Raw genomic sequence first — 18309 nt, 5'->3', positions numbered from 1 at the left:
ATGAAATGTCAGAAGGAGTAAAACAAACACCCAGTGGTGACACTTACCTTTGTTATATTGACAAGCAAGAGAAACCATCAGAGGGAAAACTCAAAACATATACTTAAAACTTGACTATACAACTGAGACATTCAGAGGAGTAAGAGCAGGGAGAGGACAAGCACAAATTTGGAGGAGGCACAGTGGTCCTGGGGTGGCTATGGGTGCTTTGGTGGGGGAGCACCATTGAACACAGCTCGAAGGGGATCCTATTTTTCCAACCTACAATAACAATGTAAACCAACGTTACCTGAAGAGCAAAAATATAAAGGTATAATATGGCTTGGATAAAAAGAAAAAAACATTATATAAAAAATGTTCAGCATCACTATTTCAAGTGTCTGGAGCCCTCTCTCTTCTGAAGGAGTCTAAGGACAGCATTTTTCACTTCTTTGTTGCGAAGACTGTAAATGAGGGGATTCAGCATGGGGGTCACCATAGTGTAAAACACAGAAGCCACCTGATCCTTTCCCAAGGAGTAGGATGTATTTGGTTTTAAGTAACTGAAGATCATAGTGCTATAAAAGATGGTGACTGCCACCACATGCGAGCCACAGGTGGAGAAGGCTTTTCTCTTTCCTGAAGTGGATTTAATTTTCAGGATAGCAGAGAGAATGGACACATAGGAAAATGATACTGTGATTAGAGATCCCAGAATGGTACAGCCTGCATCAATGCTTATAATGAGTTCACTGTCCTGGGTTTCAGTGCAAGACAGTGCTATAAGAGGGGATGTGTCACAGAAAAAATGATGGATTTCATGGGAGTCGCAGAAGGTCAATTTTCTCATGCCAAGCAGAGTGACAAAAGAGTCTATAAAACCTATAAAATAGGACCCGAGGACAAGGGACCAGCAGCGTCTTGGGGACATGACAACAGGGTAGTGGAGAGAATTGCAGATGGCTACATAGCGATCATAGGCCATGCAGGAGAGAAGAATACATTCGGAAGCAACAAAGAATACGAAAAAGGACAGTTGAGTGAAGCAAGTTGCATATGAAATCTTCTTGTTGGAGGTCAGCAAGTTATGTAAGGTTTTCGGTGAGATGACAGATGAGTAATTGAGGTCAATGAAAGACAGGTGACTGAGGAAGAAATACATGGGAGTATGAAGCTGGGCCTCAAGGCGGATGAGCAGTATCATCCCTGCATTCCCCAGCACAGTGACCAGGTATATCAGGAGAAAGAGCACAAAGAGCACCAGCTGGATGCCTTCAGCATCTGTAAATCCCAAAAGAATGAAGTCGGCCACGTTTGTGTTATTCCTTCGATGCATTGTTCTCCACTGCTTTTACCTATTGAGAAATCAGAGTTGGTACTTAATATATAGAACATCAATAAGGTTTATGAGTCTATGAATGATGTGGCATCTGTTTATTAACTAAATGTTTTCCAGTTTATAATTATGAGTGGTTTACAGAACAGGGTGAAGAAATTGAATTTGATTGTCATATGTAGAAATGAGTCAAATTTGATTATTATTGATAGTGTAATAATCCAGATGTATTATGTAACTGGAATGAAACTTAAACTGATCTGTTTCTATTTTATAATGCATTCATTTCAAATGAAAATATTATACAAAGGCTGTGACTGTTAGCCAAATTTTTTTTAGATGTGGCAGAGGACATACAGTTAATAAATTTATCCTTAGTGAGAGCTATTAAATGATCATGCTCTGAGTCTACAAGATAAACTAAGCACAGAGAATTTATCAAATACAAAATTCCCCATTATAATTAATTTCACCAAGCTTATAAAAATTACATACATCTAAACCAATAAAAGTATGTTTTAAGGCAAAAATCTAATACTTATTTTTTTCTAAAAATGTTTATGTTAATGAAACTTCAAATTAAAAGGAATTAAGTGGGGTGTATCAGAGTTACTAATATGCACTGATATCAGTATGAGGTCCCGGAAGATAAATGTTTTCATAAATTGACCTTGTAAAATAAAAAAAAAAATAAATAAATAAATAAAAAATAAAATTTTCTGCAAAATTATTTCTGAAATTTTGTCATTGAGTTTTGCCCTCATTCCATTCACTCTCTATTTCTATTTCCAGAACTACTGGCATCATTTAGAGTCTAAGGTCTAAATGACATGCGTGTGCATAATCTTCAGGATTCTTGACATTTTATTTGATTCTAAATAAAAACCTACAATTTTAAGCATCATACTTACTGTGAGTCAACGTCAGTGGAAAGGAAAAAAAAAAAAACCTTCTCCAAAATTATCTGCCTTGAAATTTGTCAACCTCAAATTTTTCTCAGAGTAAAATATGAAATGCCTGTGAGTAATGAATTTCTGCAATCTATGTTTCTTTGCAATAACTTCTTTATAAATTTTTGCACATTCATTTTTTTTAATTCTGATATAAAATAAATCAACCTAGTAATTTTGTTAAGATTCTGGTCAAGTGGAAATTTGCCTGGTGTGATGTCTATAAAGATATATCAGGGAGATCTGAGACTCACATAGTTGCTTTGTCTCTCATCCTGATATTTCTGGGCACCTCATATATGGCAAATGGTGATGATGCAAGCGTTGGTCATCCTTGTGAGACTAATTCCCAGGAGAAGTGTTTGGCCTGTTCCCAAGGAAAAACGTTCAAGGACTCATACAACTATGTTACGTTTTCAGACACAGTGATTCTCCCTTGAGACCGCATATTGCAGAGCCTGGTTTGGTGTTGTTTTGCAGAGCTCTAAATTTTTGATTGGGGAGCTGAACAAAAAGTTTCTAGATACTTAACCATCTATTTTGAAGTCATCACAGAGGGAATGATTTATTTTCCAAGGTGAAATATTTGTCTATTTTTCTATTTTATGAGATCATACTATCATCTCAAATAGTATGGACAGTAGGTATCAAAAAAGTGTATTTTTCACTTTTCACCATTACAATGAAATAAATACAGAATTAAACTCCCTGTCTCATAATCAAAAAAGACTTTAAAAAACTTTTTTGTAGCATCTTTTTTTATTTTTGGTAGACACTTTCATATTAAGATCGTAGCCACACCTCTAACTAAGCAGTTCCCACACGTACAGGGGAATTCTATTATTCTCTGTACTTTCTTCACTCATTCTGATATATATACCTGCACACACATTAACACACATGCACAATATGATGTCTGAGAATATTAGTTGCTAGGGTAATGTAACCAAATACCACAGACTGGGAGCTTAAATAACAGCCATTTATTTCTCCATGTTCTCAATCTAGAAGCCTGAGCTCATGATAAGTCAGGGCTGATTTCTGGCAGGTCCCTCTCCTTCACTGTAGGTAGATGTCCTCTCTTTGTCTCTTCACATTGCCATTTGCCCTCCGTGTTTCTATGCTGTGATCCTTTGTTCTCATGATGCCAGTCCCAGTCCCATTTGATTACATCACACCCTTAAAAGCTAATTTTCAGTTAATTACCCACACAATGATCCTCTCACTGGAGTACAGAGTGAAGTACCAGGAGTTAAGTCTTCAACATATGAAATTTGGTATAAATGAATATATACATCCACACACATACATTTATTGTGTAAAAATAGGTTTAAACACAGAGTCACGCATACATTTAAATGCATAGTATTAATCTCCATATCTCTGACTCAACTTGAATAGATGCCCATGATTGCAGGTAATATTAATTTTATAATGATTACATTTGACTAGCTTGGCAATGACCCTGTAACCCATAGCAAAACCACAGCTTGCTTATTTCCATAGTATCTTCAATGAAGTCATCGGTACCCTTCTTCCCCCTTTGATTTATACATTGACATCTACCTGGAAGTTACCTGATATAGGTAAAACACGTTAATGCACAGCTCAACCTTTAGAGTATTGTGGGACATGATAAGAGCTCAACGAAATATAGTATTACCATTATTATATATCAATTAATAAAACACAGCTGTTTTATTTTCCATTACACAGTACATTAAATATTATTGGCATGGTGCCCAAAACTGGAATAGTATGTCCTCAGTTAAAACAAATTACATCTTACACAAAATATGAATGTATTAATATAACAAGGAAATTACAGCACATGCAACAACCTTTTATATTGCTATAGATCATATTATGCACATGCAATATCAATATATAAATGCTTTCTAGGACACATTATAAAGAGAGTAGGGAAGTCTTAATTAGTCACGACCTAAAGCTAAGCATTTTTGACAAAAGTGTAGAATCTGTTGACCATCTCTTCCAACATAAACCAACAGGTCACGTTACTCATTGTAGAAACAGAGATAAATGAAAGCAAGCTGAGGGCACAGTTCATTAAAAAAAAATAACAGAAACAAAAGCTGTCTATAAATAAGTGAAATGACACATTGCATATCCAATAGAGTAATGATCTAAAAATGCATGTTACTAAGCAATAAATGCTTCTCAAATACTTATCTGTAGTTGCAAATAAATAGGAATAGCTATAATTATACAGTTTCGATATCATGGTAATAACAGATTTTTTAAATAGCGCTGCAATGTGAGGATGGATATCATGTGCTAACCTGGAAGAGTAGTAGATAGTAGTAGTGACTAGAGCAATCACATATAATTGCTCCATGATTTACTTGAAGAAATATACATGTCATTAATATAAGAATGCACATCAATCATTATTGGATGAATGAAAACAATCTAGCTAGTAATCATAGCAAGAGTTTAAAACAAAACATTGAATATTGGAAAATGAAAACTATCTTCTTGAACACCTCTTAATTAAAATAAAATTTACGGGGCCTCCCCGGTGGCGCAGCGGTTGAGCGCTGGGTTGCGAAGCTGCCCGCAACTTCTGCAGCGCCAGTTCGATCCCCAGCTGCTCCCTGGCCACCGGAGGAGGGTCCCACATGGCCCGCAGACTTCTCCTGCTGCCCGCTGCTCCCCTCAGCAGTGATACTTAGGTCCTTCTGCCTGCCCTGCTCCCCGCTCTGGCTCTGGTGAATTCTCTCACCCTCCCATGCCTCTGACTGTACCCAGTGCTTATATAAATAAACAAACAAGTAAATAAATAAATCTTTAAAAAAATTTAAAAATTAATTTGAATAACCTTAAATAACAAAATACTCTGAAGATAGAATTTTGTAAGGAAATTAACAATTCCAGACTACTAACAGAGACACTGTTTTTTATTAATTTAGTTAATTATTTATTTTCTTTATTGCGGTAACATTGGATTACATCATTGCATGGGATTTAGGGAAGAGTTTAAAACTCCTCAGTGTATGTCACCACCCCGCCCCAACAACTAAGCCCTATTACTCTGAACTTTGCTCCCTCAGGAATTTGCTTCCACACCCATCATCTCATCCTCTGTAGTAGCCTCAGTTCTGCAGTCATATTTCTAGGCTTTATGTTTGTTGATTTGATCAATTTCTTTGTCATTTTTTATAGAAAAATTTTAAAATTAAGAAAAACCAAACACTCTACTGACTAAAGCTTATGGGTGGCCACGTAATCTGAATTTATTGTCAATGTTTAACTTCACAACTTTTCTCCACTCAAATATTAAGCAAGTGAGTGAAGCATTTACTTCAAAAATTTGCTTGCAAATTATATAACAAAACTTAGAAAGCAAGGGAAAAGCAACAGCTTTAAAAATTATAAAGTATTTCAATAAGTTAGCAGTGACTAATGTGATTAACATGTCACAGAAAGGTAAGAACTTTATTTTTTTTTATTTTAATAATTAATTTTATTTTTATATTCCCCATACAATTGCAGCACCCCCATTCTGACCCAATCTCTCCCCTCCCACCCCCGCCCCTTAAAAGTGTCTCTGGTTCATAGTTTTTTGTTGATTTTGATTTTCACTTTCTTATAATTATTCGTTTTCCTGGTCCCTTATTTAAGTTTTCTAGATTCCTGCTATGAGTGAGACCATCCGGTATTTTTCTTTTTCTTTTTGGCTTATTTCGCTGAGCATGATCCCTTCCAGTGCCATCCATGTTGCTGCAAATTGCATGTGTTTATCTTTTTTTGAATGCTGAGTAATATTCCATGGTGTATATGTACCACATCTTCTTGATCCAGTCATCTATTTTTGGGCATTTGGGTTGTTTCCAAAGCTTAGCTATTGTAAACAGTGCTGCTATAAACATAGGGGTGCAGGTGTTCTTTGGAATTGATGTTTCTGTGTCCTTTGGGTAAATAGCTAGGAGTGGAATTGCTGGATCATATGGAAGCTCTATGTTTAGTAGGTCCAGAAATCTCCACACAGCTCTCCATAGTGGTTGGACCAGTTTGCACTCCCACCAACAGTGCAGAAGATTTCCTTTTTCTCCACACCCTCGCCAACATTTGTTGTTGCTAGATTTTTAATATGTGCCATTCTCACTGGTGTAAGATGGTATCTCATGGTAGTTTTGATTTGCATTTCCCTGATGACAAGTGATGTTGAACATTTTTTCATGTGCCTGTTGGCCATTTGCATTTCCTCTTCAGAGAAGTTTCTTTTTAGCTCTTCTGCCCATTTTTTGACTGGATTATTTTCTTTGTTGTTGTTGAGTCTCATCAGCTCTTTGCAGATTTTGTGATCAGTCCTTTATCATTAGTGTTGGGTGCAAAAATGTTCTCCCAGTTGGTGGGGTTTCTCTTTGTTTTGTTATTGTCTCTTTTGCTGTGCAGAAGCTCTTTAATTTGATGTAGTCCCAGCTGTTTATCTTTGCCTTCACTATCACTGCTTTGGGTGATGTGTCTGTAAAGATGTCTTTGATGTGCAAATCACGTAGTGTTTCGCCTATATTTCCTTCTATATATTTTATGGTTTCAGGTCTTATGTCTAGTTCTTTAATCCATTTTGAGTTGATTTTTGTGTATGGTGTGAGGTAGTGGTCAAGCTTCATTCTTTTGCATGTAGCGACCCAGTTTTCCCAGCACCATTTATTGAACAAACTTTCTTTGCTCCAATGCATATTCTTTGCTCCTTTGTCAAAGATTAGTTGACCATAAATCTGTCAGTTTATTTCTGGATTGTCTATTTGATTCCATTGGTCTGTATGTCTGTTCTTGTTCCAATACCATGCAGTTTTGATGATTATGGCTTTGTAGTAGAGTTTGAAGTCTGGGAGTGTGATGCCTCCATTCCCTTCTTTTTTTTTCAGGAGAGCTTTGGCTATTCGGGGTTTTTTTGTGATTCCATATGAATTTCATCAATAATTGTTCTATTTCTTTGAAGAATGACATTGAAATTTTGATTGGAATAGCATTGAATCTGTATATTGCTTTTGGGAGGATGGCCATTTTAGTAATGTTTATTCTTCCAATCCATGAGCAGGGGATGTCTTTCCATTTCTTGTGTCTTCTTCTATTTCTTTTAACAGTGTTTTATAGTTTTCTTTGTATAGGTCCATTACCTCTTTTGTTAGATTTATTCCCAAATATTTGATTTTTTTTTGTTTCAATAAAAAAAGGGATGGTTTTTTTGATTTCTTCTTCTTCAGATTTATTGTTTGTGTATAGGAAGGCTACTGACTTTTGCGTGTTGATTTTGTATTCTGCCACTTTACTGAACTGATTGATGAGTTGAATTAGTTTTTCTGTGGACTTTTGGGGTTCTCTATGTATATTATCATATCATCTGCAAATAGTGATAGTTTGACTTCTTCTTTTCCTATTTGGTTTCCTTGGATGTCTTTCTCTTGTCTTATTGCTCTGGCTAGGACTTCCTGTATTATATTGAAAAGCAGTGGTGAGAGTGGACATCCTTGTCTTGTTCCAGATCTTAATGGAATTGCTTTCAGCTTTTCACCATTGAGAATGATACTGGCTGTTGGCTTGTCATAGATGGCCTTTATGATGTTGAGGTATGTTCCTTGTATCCCAAGAATTTCAAGGGCTTTTATCATGAATGGGTGTTGCACTTTGTCGAAAGCTTTCTCAGCATCTATTGATATTATCATATGGTTTTTATATTTCTTTTTGTTGATGTGTTGGATAACGTTGATTGATTTTTGGATGTTAATCCATCCTTGTGTCCCTGGAATGAATCCTACTTGGTCGTGGTGAATTATCTTTTGGATACATTGTTGGATTCTGATAGCTAAAATTTTATTGAGGATTTTTGCATCAGTGTTCATTAGGGAGATTGGCCTGTAGTTTTCCTTTTTTGTGTTGTCCTTGTTCGGTTTTGGTATTAGTGTAATGTTGGCTTCATAGACCGTGTTTGGTATTGTCCCTTCCTTCTCAATTTTTTGGAAGAGTTTGTGAAGGATAGGCACTAATTCGTCTCTGAATGTTTGGTAGAATTCATTTGTAAATCCATCAGGTCCTGGGCTTTTGTTTTTGGGGAGGTTTTTGATTACCATTTCAATTTCGCTGCTTGTAATTGGTCTGATTAGGTGTTCTATTTCTTCTTTATCTAGCTTTGGGTGATTGTAGAGTTGTAGGAATTTGTCCATCTCCTCTAGATTGTTAAACTTGTTTCCATATAACTGTTCATAGTAGTTACTGATTATTCTTTTGATTTCTGCTGTGTCCGTTGTGATTTCTCCTCTTTCATTGATGATCCTGTTTATTTGTGCTTTCTCCCTTTTTTCCTTTGTGAGCCTGGCTAGGGGTTTGTCTATTTTATTGATTTTTTCAAAGAACCAGCTCTTGGTTTCATTGATCTTTTGGATTGTTTTTTTAGTTTCAATTTCATTTATTTCTGCTTTTGTTTTTATTATTTCTTTTCTTCTACTGGTTTTGGGGTTTTTTTGTTGTTCTTTTTCTAGATCTTTGAGCTTCGAGATTAGGTTGTTTCTTTGAGTTCTTTCTTGTTTCTTGATGTGAGCTTCTATTGCTATATATTTTCCTCTTATTACTGCTTTTGCTGCATCCCATACATTTAGGATATTGGTGTCCTCCTTGTCGTTCAATTCAAAGAATTTTTTAATTTCTTCTTTGATCTCCTCATTAGTCCAGTGGTCTTCCAGTAGTGTGGTTTTTAATCTCCATGAGGTAGGAAAGTTCCTTGCCTTCTTTTTATGGTTTATTTCTAGTTTGATACCTTCATGGTCAGAAAAGATGGTTGATATGATTTCAATCTTGGTGTATCTGTTGATGTTTGTCTTGTGCCCCAGTATGTGATCGATCCTGGAGAATGATCCGTGTGTGCTTGAGAAAAATGTGTACTCCATTTTTTTGGGGTTTAGTGTTCTATAGATGTCTGTTAAGCCCAATTCTATTATTCTCTGTTCTTTCTTCACTCACTCTGATATATACACCTGCACACATGTGAACATGCATGTGCAATATGATGTCTGAGAATATTAGTTTGTTAGGGTGATGTAACCAAATACCACAGACTGGGAGCTTAAATAACAGCCATTTATTTCTCCATGTTCTCAATCTAGAAGCCTGAGCTCAAGATAAGTCAGGGCTGATTTCTGGCAGGTCCCTCTCCTTCACTGTAGGTAGATGTCCTCTCTTTGTCTCTTCACATTGCCTTTTGCCCTCCGTGTTTCTATGCTGTGATCCTTTGTTCTCATGATGCCAGTCCCAGTCCCATTTGATTACATCACACCCTAAAAGCTAATTTTCAGTTAATTACCCACACAATGATCCTCTCACTGGAGTACAGAGTGAAGTACCAGGAGTTAAGTCTTCAACATATGAAATTTGGTATAAATGAATATATACATCCACATTCATATACTTATTGTGTAAAAATATGTTTAAACACAGAGTCACGTATACATTTAAATGCATAGTATTAATCTCCAAATCTCTGACTCAACTGGAATAGATGCCCATGGTTGCAGGTAATATTAATTTTATAATGATTACATTTGACTAGCTTGGCAATGACCCTGTAATCCATAGCAAAACCACCGCTTGCATATTTCCATAGTATCTTCAATGAAGTCATTGGTACCCTTTTTCCCCCTTAGATTTATACATAGACATCTACCTGGAAGTTACCTGATATAGATAAAACACGATAATCACAGCTCAACCTTTAGAGTATTGTGGGACATGAGAAAAGCTCAACAAAATACGGTATTACCATTATTATATATTAATTAATAAAACACAGCTGTTTTTATTTTTCATTACACATTAATTAAATATCATTGGCATGGTGCCCAAACCTGGAATATTTTATCCTCAATTACAACAAATTACATCTTACACAAAATATGATATGTATTAATATAGCAGGGAAACTATAGCATAAGCAACAAAATTTTTTATATTGCTATAGATCATATTATACACATGCAATAACAATATATAAATGTTTTCTAAGATACATTATGAAGAGAGTAGGGAAGTCTTTATTAAGCACTACCTAAAGCCAAGCATTTTTGACAAATAGGAAGAGCTATAAATATACAGTTTCGATATCATGGAAATATCAGATGTTTTTAATTACGCTGCAATGTGAGGATAGATATCATGTGCTAACCTGGAAGAGTAGTAGATAATAGTAGTGACTAGACCCAATCACATATAATTGCTCCATGATTTACTTTGAGAAATATACATGTCATTAACATAGGAATGCACATCAATCATTATTGGATGAATGAAAACAATCTAGCCAGTAATCATAGCAAAAGTTTAAAACAAAACATTGAATATTGGAAAATGAAAACTATCTGCTTGAACAACTCTTAATTAAAATAAAATTTAAAAGTTAACTTGAAAAACCTTACAGAACAAAATGCTCTGAAGCTAGAATTTTATAAGGAAATTAACAATTCCAGACTACTAAGAGAAACACTGCTTTTTATTAATTTAGTTAATTATTTATTTTCTTTATTGAGGTAACATTGGATTTCATCATTGCATGGGATTTGGGGAAGAGGTTAAAACCCTCAGTGTATGTCACCACCCCAGCCACAATATCTAAGCCCTATTACTCTGACCTTTGCTCCCTCGGGGATTTGCTTCCACACCCATCATCTCATCCTCTGTAGTAGCCTCAATTCTGAAGTCATATTTCTAGGCTTTATGTTTGTTGATTTGATCAATTCCTTTGTCATTTTTTATAGAAAAATTTTAAAATTAAGAAAAACCAAACACTCTACTGACTAAAGCTTATGGGTGGCCACATAATCTGAATTTATTGTCAATGTTTAATTTTGCAAATGTTCTCCACTGAAACCGTTAAACAAGTGAATGAAGCATTTACTTCAAAAATTTACTTGCAAAGTATATAACAAAACTTAGACACCAAGGAAATACGACTTAAAAATTATAAAGAATTTAAATAAATTAGCAGTAACTAAAGTTAATGAACATGTCACAGAAAGGTAAGAACTTTAAATGCTCAGCAGGTAGGAACAAAGTGATTTTCTGCATGCAGAGTTTTAGATTGATGAGTTTACAACAGGTCAAGTCCACAGCATGCTCTCTGGGAGTCTCCTAGACCAAGAACACATTCATCTCATCATGTTTCAATAACAAAGGAATTAACAAAGTTTAAACTTGCAAGTGCATTAGAATGCTGAAAAAAACAGTATAGGACACAGCAGAAATTTTACTCATGCTTACAATATATATACACAAATACATACAAAAGAACAATAGACACTAAGCTGTCAGTAATTATCAGGACAATCATTTCCTTCAATTTTTTTTCCAGCATTTCTATGTTTTCTCCAATGTTAACATATACCATTACAAAGTCCAAATTTGTGAAGCACTGCAATTTTCCTTTTTAGTTTTTATTTTTTGGTGTTTGTCTATTAAATTAATCAAAATTAATCTACAAAAACTCAAGTGAATAGCCTTAAGAATAGCCTTAAGAAAAATCATTGTGGTGCAATGGGATAAGACGCAGCCTATGAAGCTATCCACAGCCACTGCAGAAGGAGTTCAATCCCCAGCCAGGCAGCTACTCACATGGCTCTGCAGACCTCACCTGACTCCCCCCTTCCCTCCTCAGCACTGTATTTCAGTCGATCTGCCTGTTCTGTTCCCCACTCTGTCTCTGGTGAATCCTCTCACCCTCGACCCCATACCTCTGGTCTGTACCCCAGTTCTTGCATGCATAAATAAATAAATCTTAAAAAAAAAAGAAAAATCATTGTGTATTGAAATTGAAAACATTGCAGGAATGTAAGACTTCTTATGGTAATGAAAAATTTATTAGAAATGCTTCAAATATTTTATATCCATCGACTGACTTCATGTTTATAAACACTCTATGTAGACCTGGGATTATCATTTATCTTTTACAGTTATAGAAACTGAGACTCTAAGTTTCAGTGACTTACGGGAGGGTGTATAGCTAAAAGGTAAGCAGATCTAGAATCTAAATCTAAGTTTCTTGTTCCAAGGCAAGTGTTCATAGTCACACTACTATTTTCTTCTGAATGAATGGATTCAGTGAATTCTGAAACCACTTTTATTGAGCCAACAAACTAGCTCTTTTACACAATAAAGTTCTGAACTATACAATGAATTGTTATGGTAAAAATTTATAAGAAGAAAACTTACTTTTCTTATTTTGTGCATTTGTTGTCCTTAAATTGAGACCATAAATCAAAGCAGTATTTTTTTTTTATTTCAATGACAGTGTTGATTTCAAAGGAATATTCCTGGTAATGCCCAAGACTACATTTGGTGAATTAAAAACTGGGTCATCAGAAACACAAAAAATAGAGTTAATGGATTTTAGCGAGACTTTAAAGAAAATCCCTACAGTGAAGAAAGTAAAAGGGTGCTTAAAGCTTAGCTTAATGAATGGAGCTGAAAGTGCTTACTGAAAATGAAATAAGTCAGAAGGAATAAAACAAACACCCAGTGGTGACACTTACCTTTGTTATACTGACAAGCAAGAGAACCCATCACAGGACAAATCTCAAAACATATACCTTAAAACTTGACTATAAAACTGAGACATTCAGAGGAGTAAGAACAGGGAGAGGCACAAGCACGAATTTGGAGGAGGCACAGTGGTCCATGGGGGTGGCCCATGGGTGTTTTGGTGGGGGGAGCACCATTGAACACAGCTGGGAAGGGGGATCCTATTTTTCCAACATACAAATAGCAATGTAAACCAACGTTACCTGAATAGCAAAAATATAAAGGTATAATATGGCTTGGAGAAAAAAAATATATAAAAAAATGTTCTGTATCACTATTTCAAGTGTCTGGAGCCCTCTCTCTTCTGAAGGAGTCTAAGGACAGCATTTTTCACTTCTTTGTTCCGAAGACTATAAATGAGGGGATTCAGCATGGGGTCACGATAGTGTAAAACACAGAAGCCACCTGATCCTTTCCCAAGGAGTAGGATGTACTTGGTCTTAAGTAACTGAAGATCATAGTGCTATAAAAGATGGTGACTGCCACCACATGTGAGCCACAGGTGGAGAAGGCTTTTCTCTTTCCTGAAGTGGATTTAATTTTCAGGATAGCAGAGAGAATGGATACATAGGAAAATGATATTGTGATTAGAGATCCCAGAATGGTACAGCCTGCATCAATGAATATAGTCATTTCAGTGTCCTGGGTTTCAGTGCAAGACAGTGCTATAAGAGGGGATGTGTCACAGAAAAAATGATGGATTTCATGGGAGTCGCAGAATGTCAATTTTCTCATGCCATTCACAGTGACACAAAAGTCAATAAAACCTATAAAATAGGACCCTAGGGCAAGGGACCAGCAGCGTCTTGGGGACATGACAACCGAGTAGTGCAGAGGATTGCAGATGGCTACATAGCGGTCATAGGCCATGCAGGAGAGAAGAATACATTCAGAAGCAACAAAGAATACGAAAAAGGACAGTTGAGTGAAGCAAGTTGCATATGAAATCTTCTTGTTGGAGGTCAGTAAATTATCTAAGGTTTTAGGTGAGATGACAGATGAGTAATTGAGGTCAATGAAAGACAGGTGACTAAGGAAAAAATACATGGGGGTATGAAGCTGGGCATCAAGGCGGATGAGCAGTATCATCCCTGCATTCCCCAGCATAGTCACCAGGTATATCAGGAGAAAGAGCACAAAGAGCACCAGCTGGATGTCTTCAGCATCTGTAAATCCCAAAAGAATGAAGTCGGCCACGTTTGTGTTATTCCTTCGATGCATTCTTCTCCACTGCTTTTACCTATTGAGAAATCAGAGTTGATACTTAATAGATAGAACATCAATAAGGATTAAGATCTATGAACGATGTAGCATCTGTTTATTAGCTAAATGTTTTCCAGTTTATAATTATGAGTGTTTTACAGAACAAGGTGAAGAAATTGAATTTGATTGTCATATGTAGAAATGGGTAAAATTTGATTATTATTGATAGTGTAATAATCCAGATATATTACATAACTGGAATGAAACTTACACTGATCTGTTTCTATTATACAATGCATTCATTTCAAATGAAAATATTACACCATCAGTGTGACTGTTAGCCAAAATTTTTTAGATGAGGCAGAGTACATACAGTTAATAAATTTATCCTTAGTGAGAGCTATTAAATGATCATGCTCTGAGTCTACAAGATAAACTAAACATTGAGAGCTTATTAAATGCAATATTCCCCATTATAATTAATTTCACCAAGCTTATAAAAAATTACATACATCTAAACCAATAAAAGTATGTTTTAAGGCAAAAATCTAATACTTATTTTTTCCTAAAAGTGTTTATGTTTATGAAACTTCTAATTAAAAGGGGTGTATCAGAGTTACTAATATGCACTGATATCAGTATGAGGTCCCAGAAGATAAAATGTTTTCATAAATTGACCTTTTAAAATCAAATTTCTGCAAAATTGTTTCTGAAATTTTGTCATTGAGTTTTACCCTCATTCCATTCACTCTCTATTTCTATTTCCAGAACTACTGGCATCATTTAGAGTCTTTCAGGATTCTTGCCATTTTATTTGATTCTAAATAAAAACCTATATTTTTAAGTATCATACTTACTGTGAGTCAACGTTGGTGGAAAGGAAAAAAAAAATTCTCCAAAATTATCTGTCTAGAAATTTGTTAACCTCAAATTTTTCTCAAAGTAAAATATGAAATGCATTTGAGCAATAAATTTCTGCAATCTATGTTTTCTTAGCAATAACTTCTTTATAAATATTTGCACCTTCATTTTTTTTAATTCTGATAAAAAATAAATCAACCCAGTAATTTTGTTAAGATTCTGGTCAAGTGGAAATTTGCCTGGTGTGATGTCTATAAAGAATATATCAGGGAGTTCTGAGACTCACAAACAGAGTTGCTTTGTCTCTCATCCTGATATTTCTGGGCACCTCATATATAGCGAATGGTGATCATGCAAGCTTTGGTCATCCTTGTGAGACTAATTCCCAGGAGAAGTGTTTGGCCTGTTCCCAAGGAAAAAAGTTCAAGGACTCATACAACTATGTTAAGTTTTCAGACACAGTTGATTCTCCCTTGAGACCGCATAATGCAGAGCCTGGTTTGGTGTTGTTTTGCAGAGCTCTAAATTTTTGATTGGGGAGCTGAACAAAAAGTTTCTAGATACTTAACCATCTATTTTGAAGTCATCACAGAGGGAATGATTTATTTTCCAAGGTGAAATATTTTTCTATTTTTCTATTTTATGGGATCACACTATCACCTCAAATAGTATGGACAGTAGGTATCAAAAAAGTGTATTTTTCACTTTTCACCATTACAATGAAGTAAATACAGAATTAAACTACCTGTCTCATAATCAAAAAGACTTTAAAAAACTTTTTTGTAGCATCTTTTTTTAATTTTTGGTAGACACTTTCATATTAAGATCGTAGCCACACCTCTACCTAAGCAGTTCCCACACGAACAAGGGAATTCTATTATTCTCTGTTCTTTCTTCACTCACTCTGATATATACACCTGCACACACGTGAACACACGTGTGCAATATGATGCCTGAGAATATTAGTTTGTTAGGGTAATGTAACCAAATACCACAGACTGGGAGCTTAAATAACAGCAATTTATTTCTCCTTGTTCTCAGTCTAGAAGCCTGAGCTCAAGATAAGTCAGGGCTGATTTCTGGCAGGTCCCTCTCCTTCACTGTAGGTAGATGTCCTCTCTTTGTCTCTTCACATTGCCATTGGCCCTCCATGTTTCTATGCTGTGGTCCTTGGTTCTCATGATGCCACTTCCAGTCCCATTTGATTACATCACACCCTTAAAAGCTAATTTTCAGTTAATTACCCACACAATGATCGTCTCACTGGAGTACAGAGTGAAGTTACAGGAGTTAATTCTTCAACATATTTTAGTTTGATATAAATGAATATATACATCCACACACATACATTTATTGTGTAAAAATATGTTTAAACACAGAGTCATGTATACATTTAAATGCATAGTAATAATCTCCGTATCTCTGACTCAACTTGAATAGATGCCCATAGTTGCAGGTAATATTAATTTTATAATGATTATATTTGACTAGCTTGGCAATGACCCTGTAATCTATAGACAAACCACAGCTTGCATATTTCCATAGTACCTTCAATGAAGTCATCGGTACCGTTCTCCCCTCTTAGATTTATACATTTACATCTACCTGGAAGTTACCTGATATAGATAAAACATGTTAATGCACAGCTCAACCTTTAGAGTATTGTGGGACATGAGAAGAGCTCAACAAAATACAGTATTACCATTATTATACGTCAATTAATAAAACACAGCTGTTTTTATTTTTCATTGCACATTAATTAAATATTATTGGCATGGTGCCCAAAACTAGAATATTATGTCCTCAGTTACACAAATTACATCTTACACAAAATATGATATGTATTAACATAGCAGAGATACTATAGCATATGCAACAACATTTTTATATTGCTATAGATCATATTATACACATGCAATAACAATATATAAATGTTTTCTAAAATACATTACAAAGAGAGTAGGGAAATCTTAATTAAGCACTACCTAAAGCTAGGCATTTTTGACAAATAGTAATAGCTATAAATATACAGTTTCAATATCATGGAAATATCAGATGTTTTTTAATTACGCTGCAATGTGAGGATAGATATCATGTGCTAACCTGGAAGAGTAGTAGATAGTAGTAGTATTAGAGCCAATCACATATAATTGCTCCAGGATTTACTTTGAGAAATATACATGTCATTAACATAGGAATGCACATCAATTATTATTGGATGAATGAAAACAATCTAGCCAGTATTCATAGCAAGAGTTTAAAACAAACATTGAATATTGGAAAATGAAAACTATCTGCTTGAACAACTCTTAATTAAAATAAAATTTAAAAGTTAACTTGAAAAACCTTACATAACAAAATGCTCTGGAGCTAGAATTTTATAAGGAAATTAACAATCCCAGACTACTAAGAGAAACACTGCTTTTTATTAATTTAGTTAATTATTTATTTTCTTTATTGAGGTAACATTGGATTTCATCATTGCATGGGATTGGGGAAGAGGTTAAAAACCCTCAGTGTATGTCACCACCCTGGCCACAATGTCTAAGCCCTATTACTCTGACCTTTGCTCCCTCGGGGATTTGCTTCCACACCCATCATCTCATCATCTCAGCCTCAATTCTGAAGTCATATTTCTAGGCTTTATGTTTATTGATTTGATCAATTCCTTTGTCATTTTTTATAGAAAAATTTTAAAATTAAGAAAAACCAAACACTCTACTGACTAAAGCTTATGGGTGGCCACATAATCTGAATTTATTGTCAATGTTTATTTTACAACTGTTCTCCACTGAAACCGTTAAACAAGTGAATGAAGCATTTACTTCAAAAATTTACTTGCAAAGTATATAACAAAACTTTGAAACCAAGGAAAAGCAGATTTAAAAATTATAAAGAATTTCAATAAATTAGCAGTAACTAAAGTTAATGAACATGTCACAGAAAGGTAAGAACTTTAAATGTTCAGCAGGTAGGAACAAAGTGATTTTCTGCATGCAGAGTTTTAGATTGATGAGTTTACAACAGGTCAAGTCCACAGCATGCTCTCTGGGAGTCTCCTAGACCAAGAACACATTAATGTCATCATGTTTCAATAACAAAGGAATTAACAAAGTTTAAACTTGCAAGTATATTAGAAAGCTGAAAAAAACAGTATGGACACGGCAGAATTTTTACTCATACTTACAATATATATACACAAATACATAACAAATGAACAACAGACACTAAGCTGTCAGTAATTATCAGGACAATCATTTCCTTCAATTTTTTTTCCAGCATTTCTATGTTTTCTCCAATGTTAACATATACCATTACAAAGTCCAAATTTGTGAAGCACTGCAATTTTCCTTTAGTTTTTTTTTGGTATTTGTCTATTAAATTAATCAA

The 18309-nt window shown here is 34.9% G+C and overlaps 2 protein-coding genes across 2 annotated transcripts; both read right to left on the bottom strand.

Annotated features, from left to right (window-relative positions):
* Positions 1-367: 367 nt before the first annotated feature.
* On the bottom strand, positions 368-1315 carry LOC119258464 (olfactory receptor 8H1-like). The gene has a single exon (XM_037526781.1). The coding sequence runs from the start codon at positions 1313-1315 to the stop codon at positions 368-370; it is 948 nt and encodes a 315-aa protein (XP_037382678.1).
* An 11906-nt stretch (positions 1316-13221) lies between these two features.
* Positions 13222-14076, bottom strand: LOC119258463 (olfactory receptor 8H3-like). Its single transcript, XM_037526780.1, has one exon. It carries the CDS (start codon positions 14074-14076, stop codon positions 13222-13224), a length of 855 nt encoding a protein of 284 aa, XP_037382677.1.
* Between the last annotated feature and the right edge of the window lie 4233 nt (positions 14077-18309).

Source organism: Talpa occidentalis, unplaced genomic scaffold (genome assembly GCF_014898055.3).
Source record: "Talpa occidentalis isolate TD23 unplaced genomic scaffold, MPIMG_talOcc4v2.1 talOcc4.473, whole genome shotgun sequence".
In the NCBI taxonomy this organism is placed as follows: domain Eukaryota; kingdom Metazoa; phylum Chordata; class Mammalia; order Eulipotyphla; family Talpidae; genus Talpa; species Talpa occidentalis.
Note: the sequence above shows the minus strand (reverse complement) of the source record. Positions and strands in the feature narration are given on the sequence as shown.

Bases quoted from the DNA above. Each gene is read 5' to 3' on its own strand.
- LOC119258463 (XM_037526780.1), bottom strand. From the start codon at position 14,076: ATGCATCGAAGGAATAACACAAACGTGGCCGACTTCATTCTTTTGGGA.
- LOC119258464 (XM_037526781.1), bottom strand. From the start codon at position 1,315: ATGCATCGAAGGAATAACACAAACGTGGCCGACTTCATTCTTTTGGGA.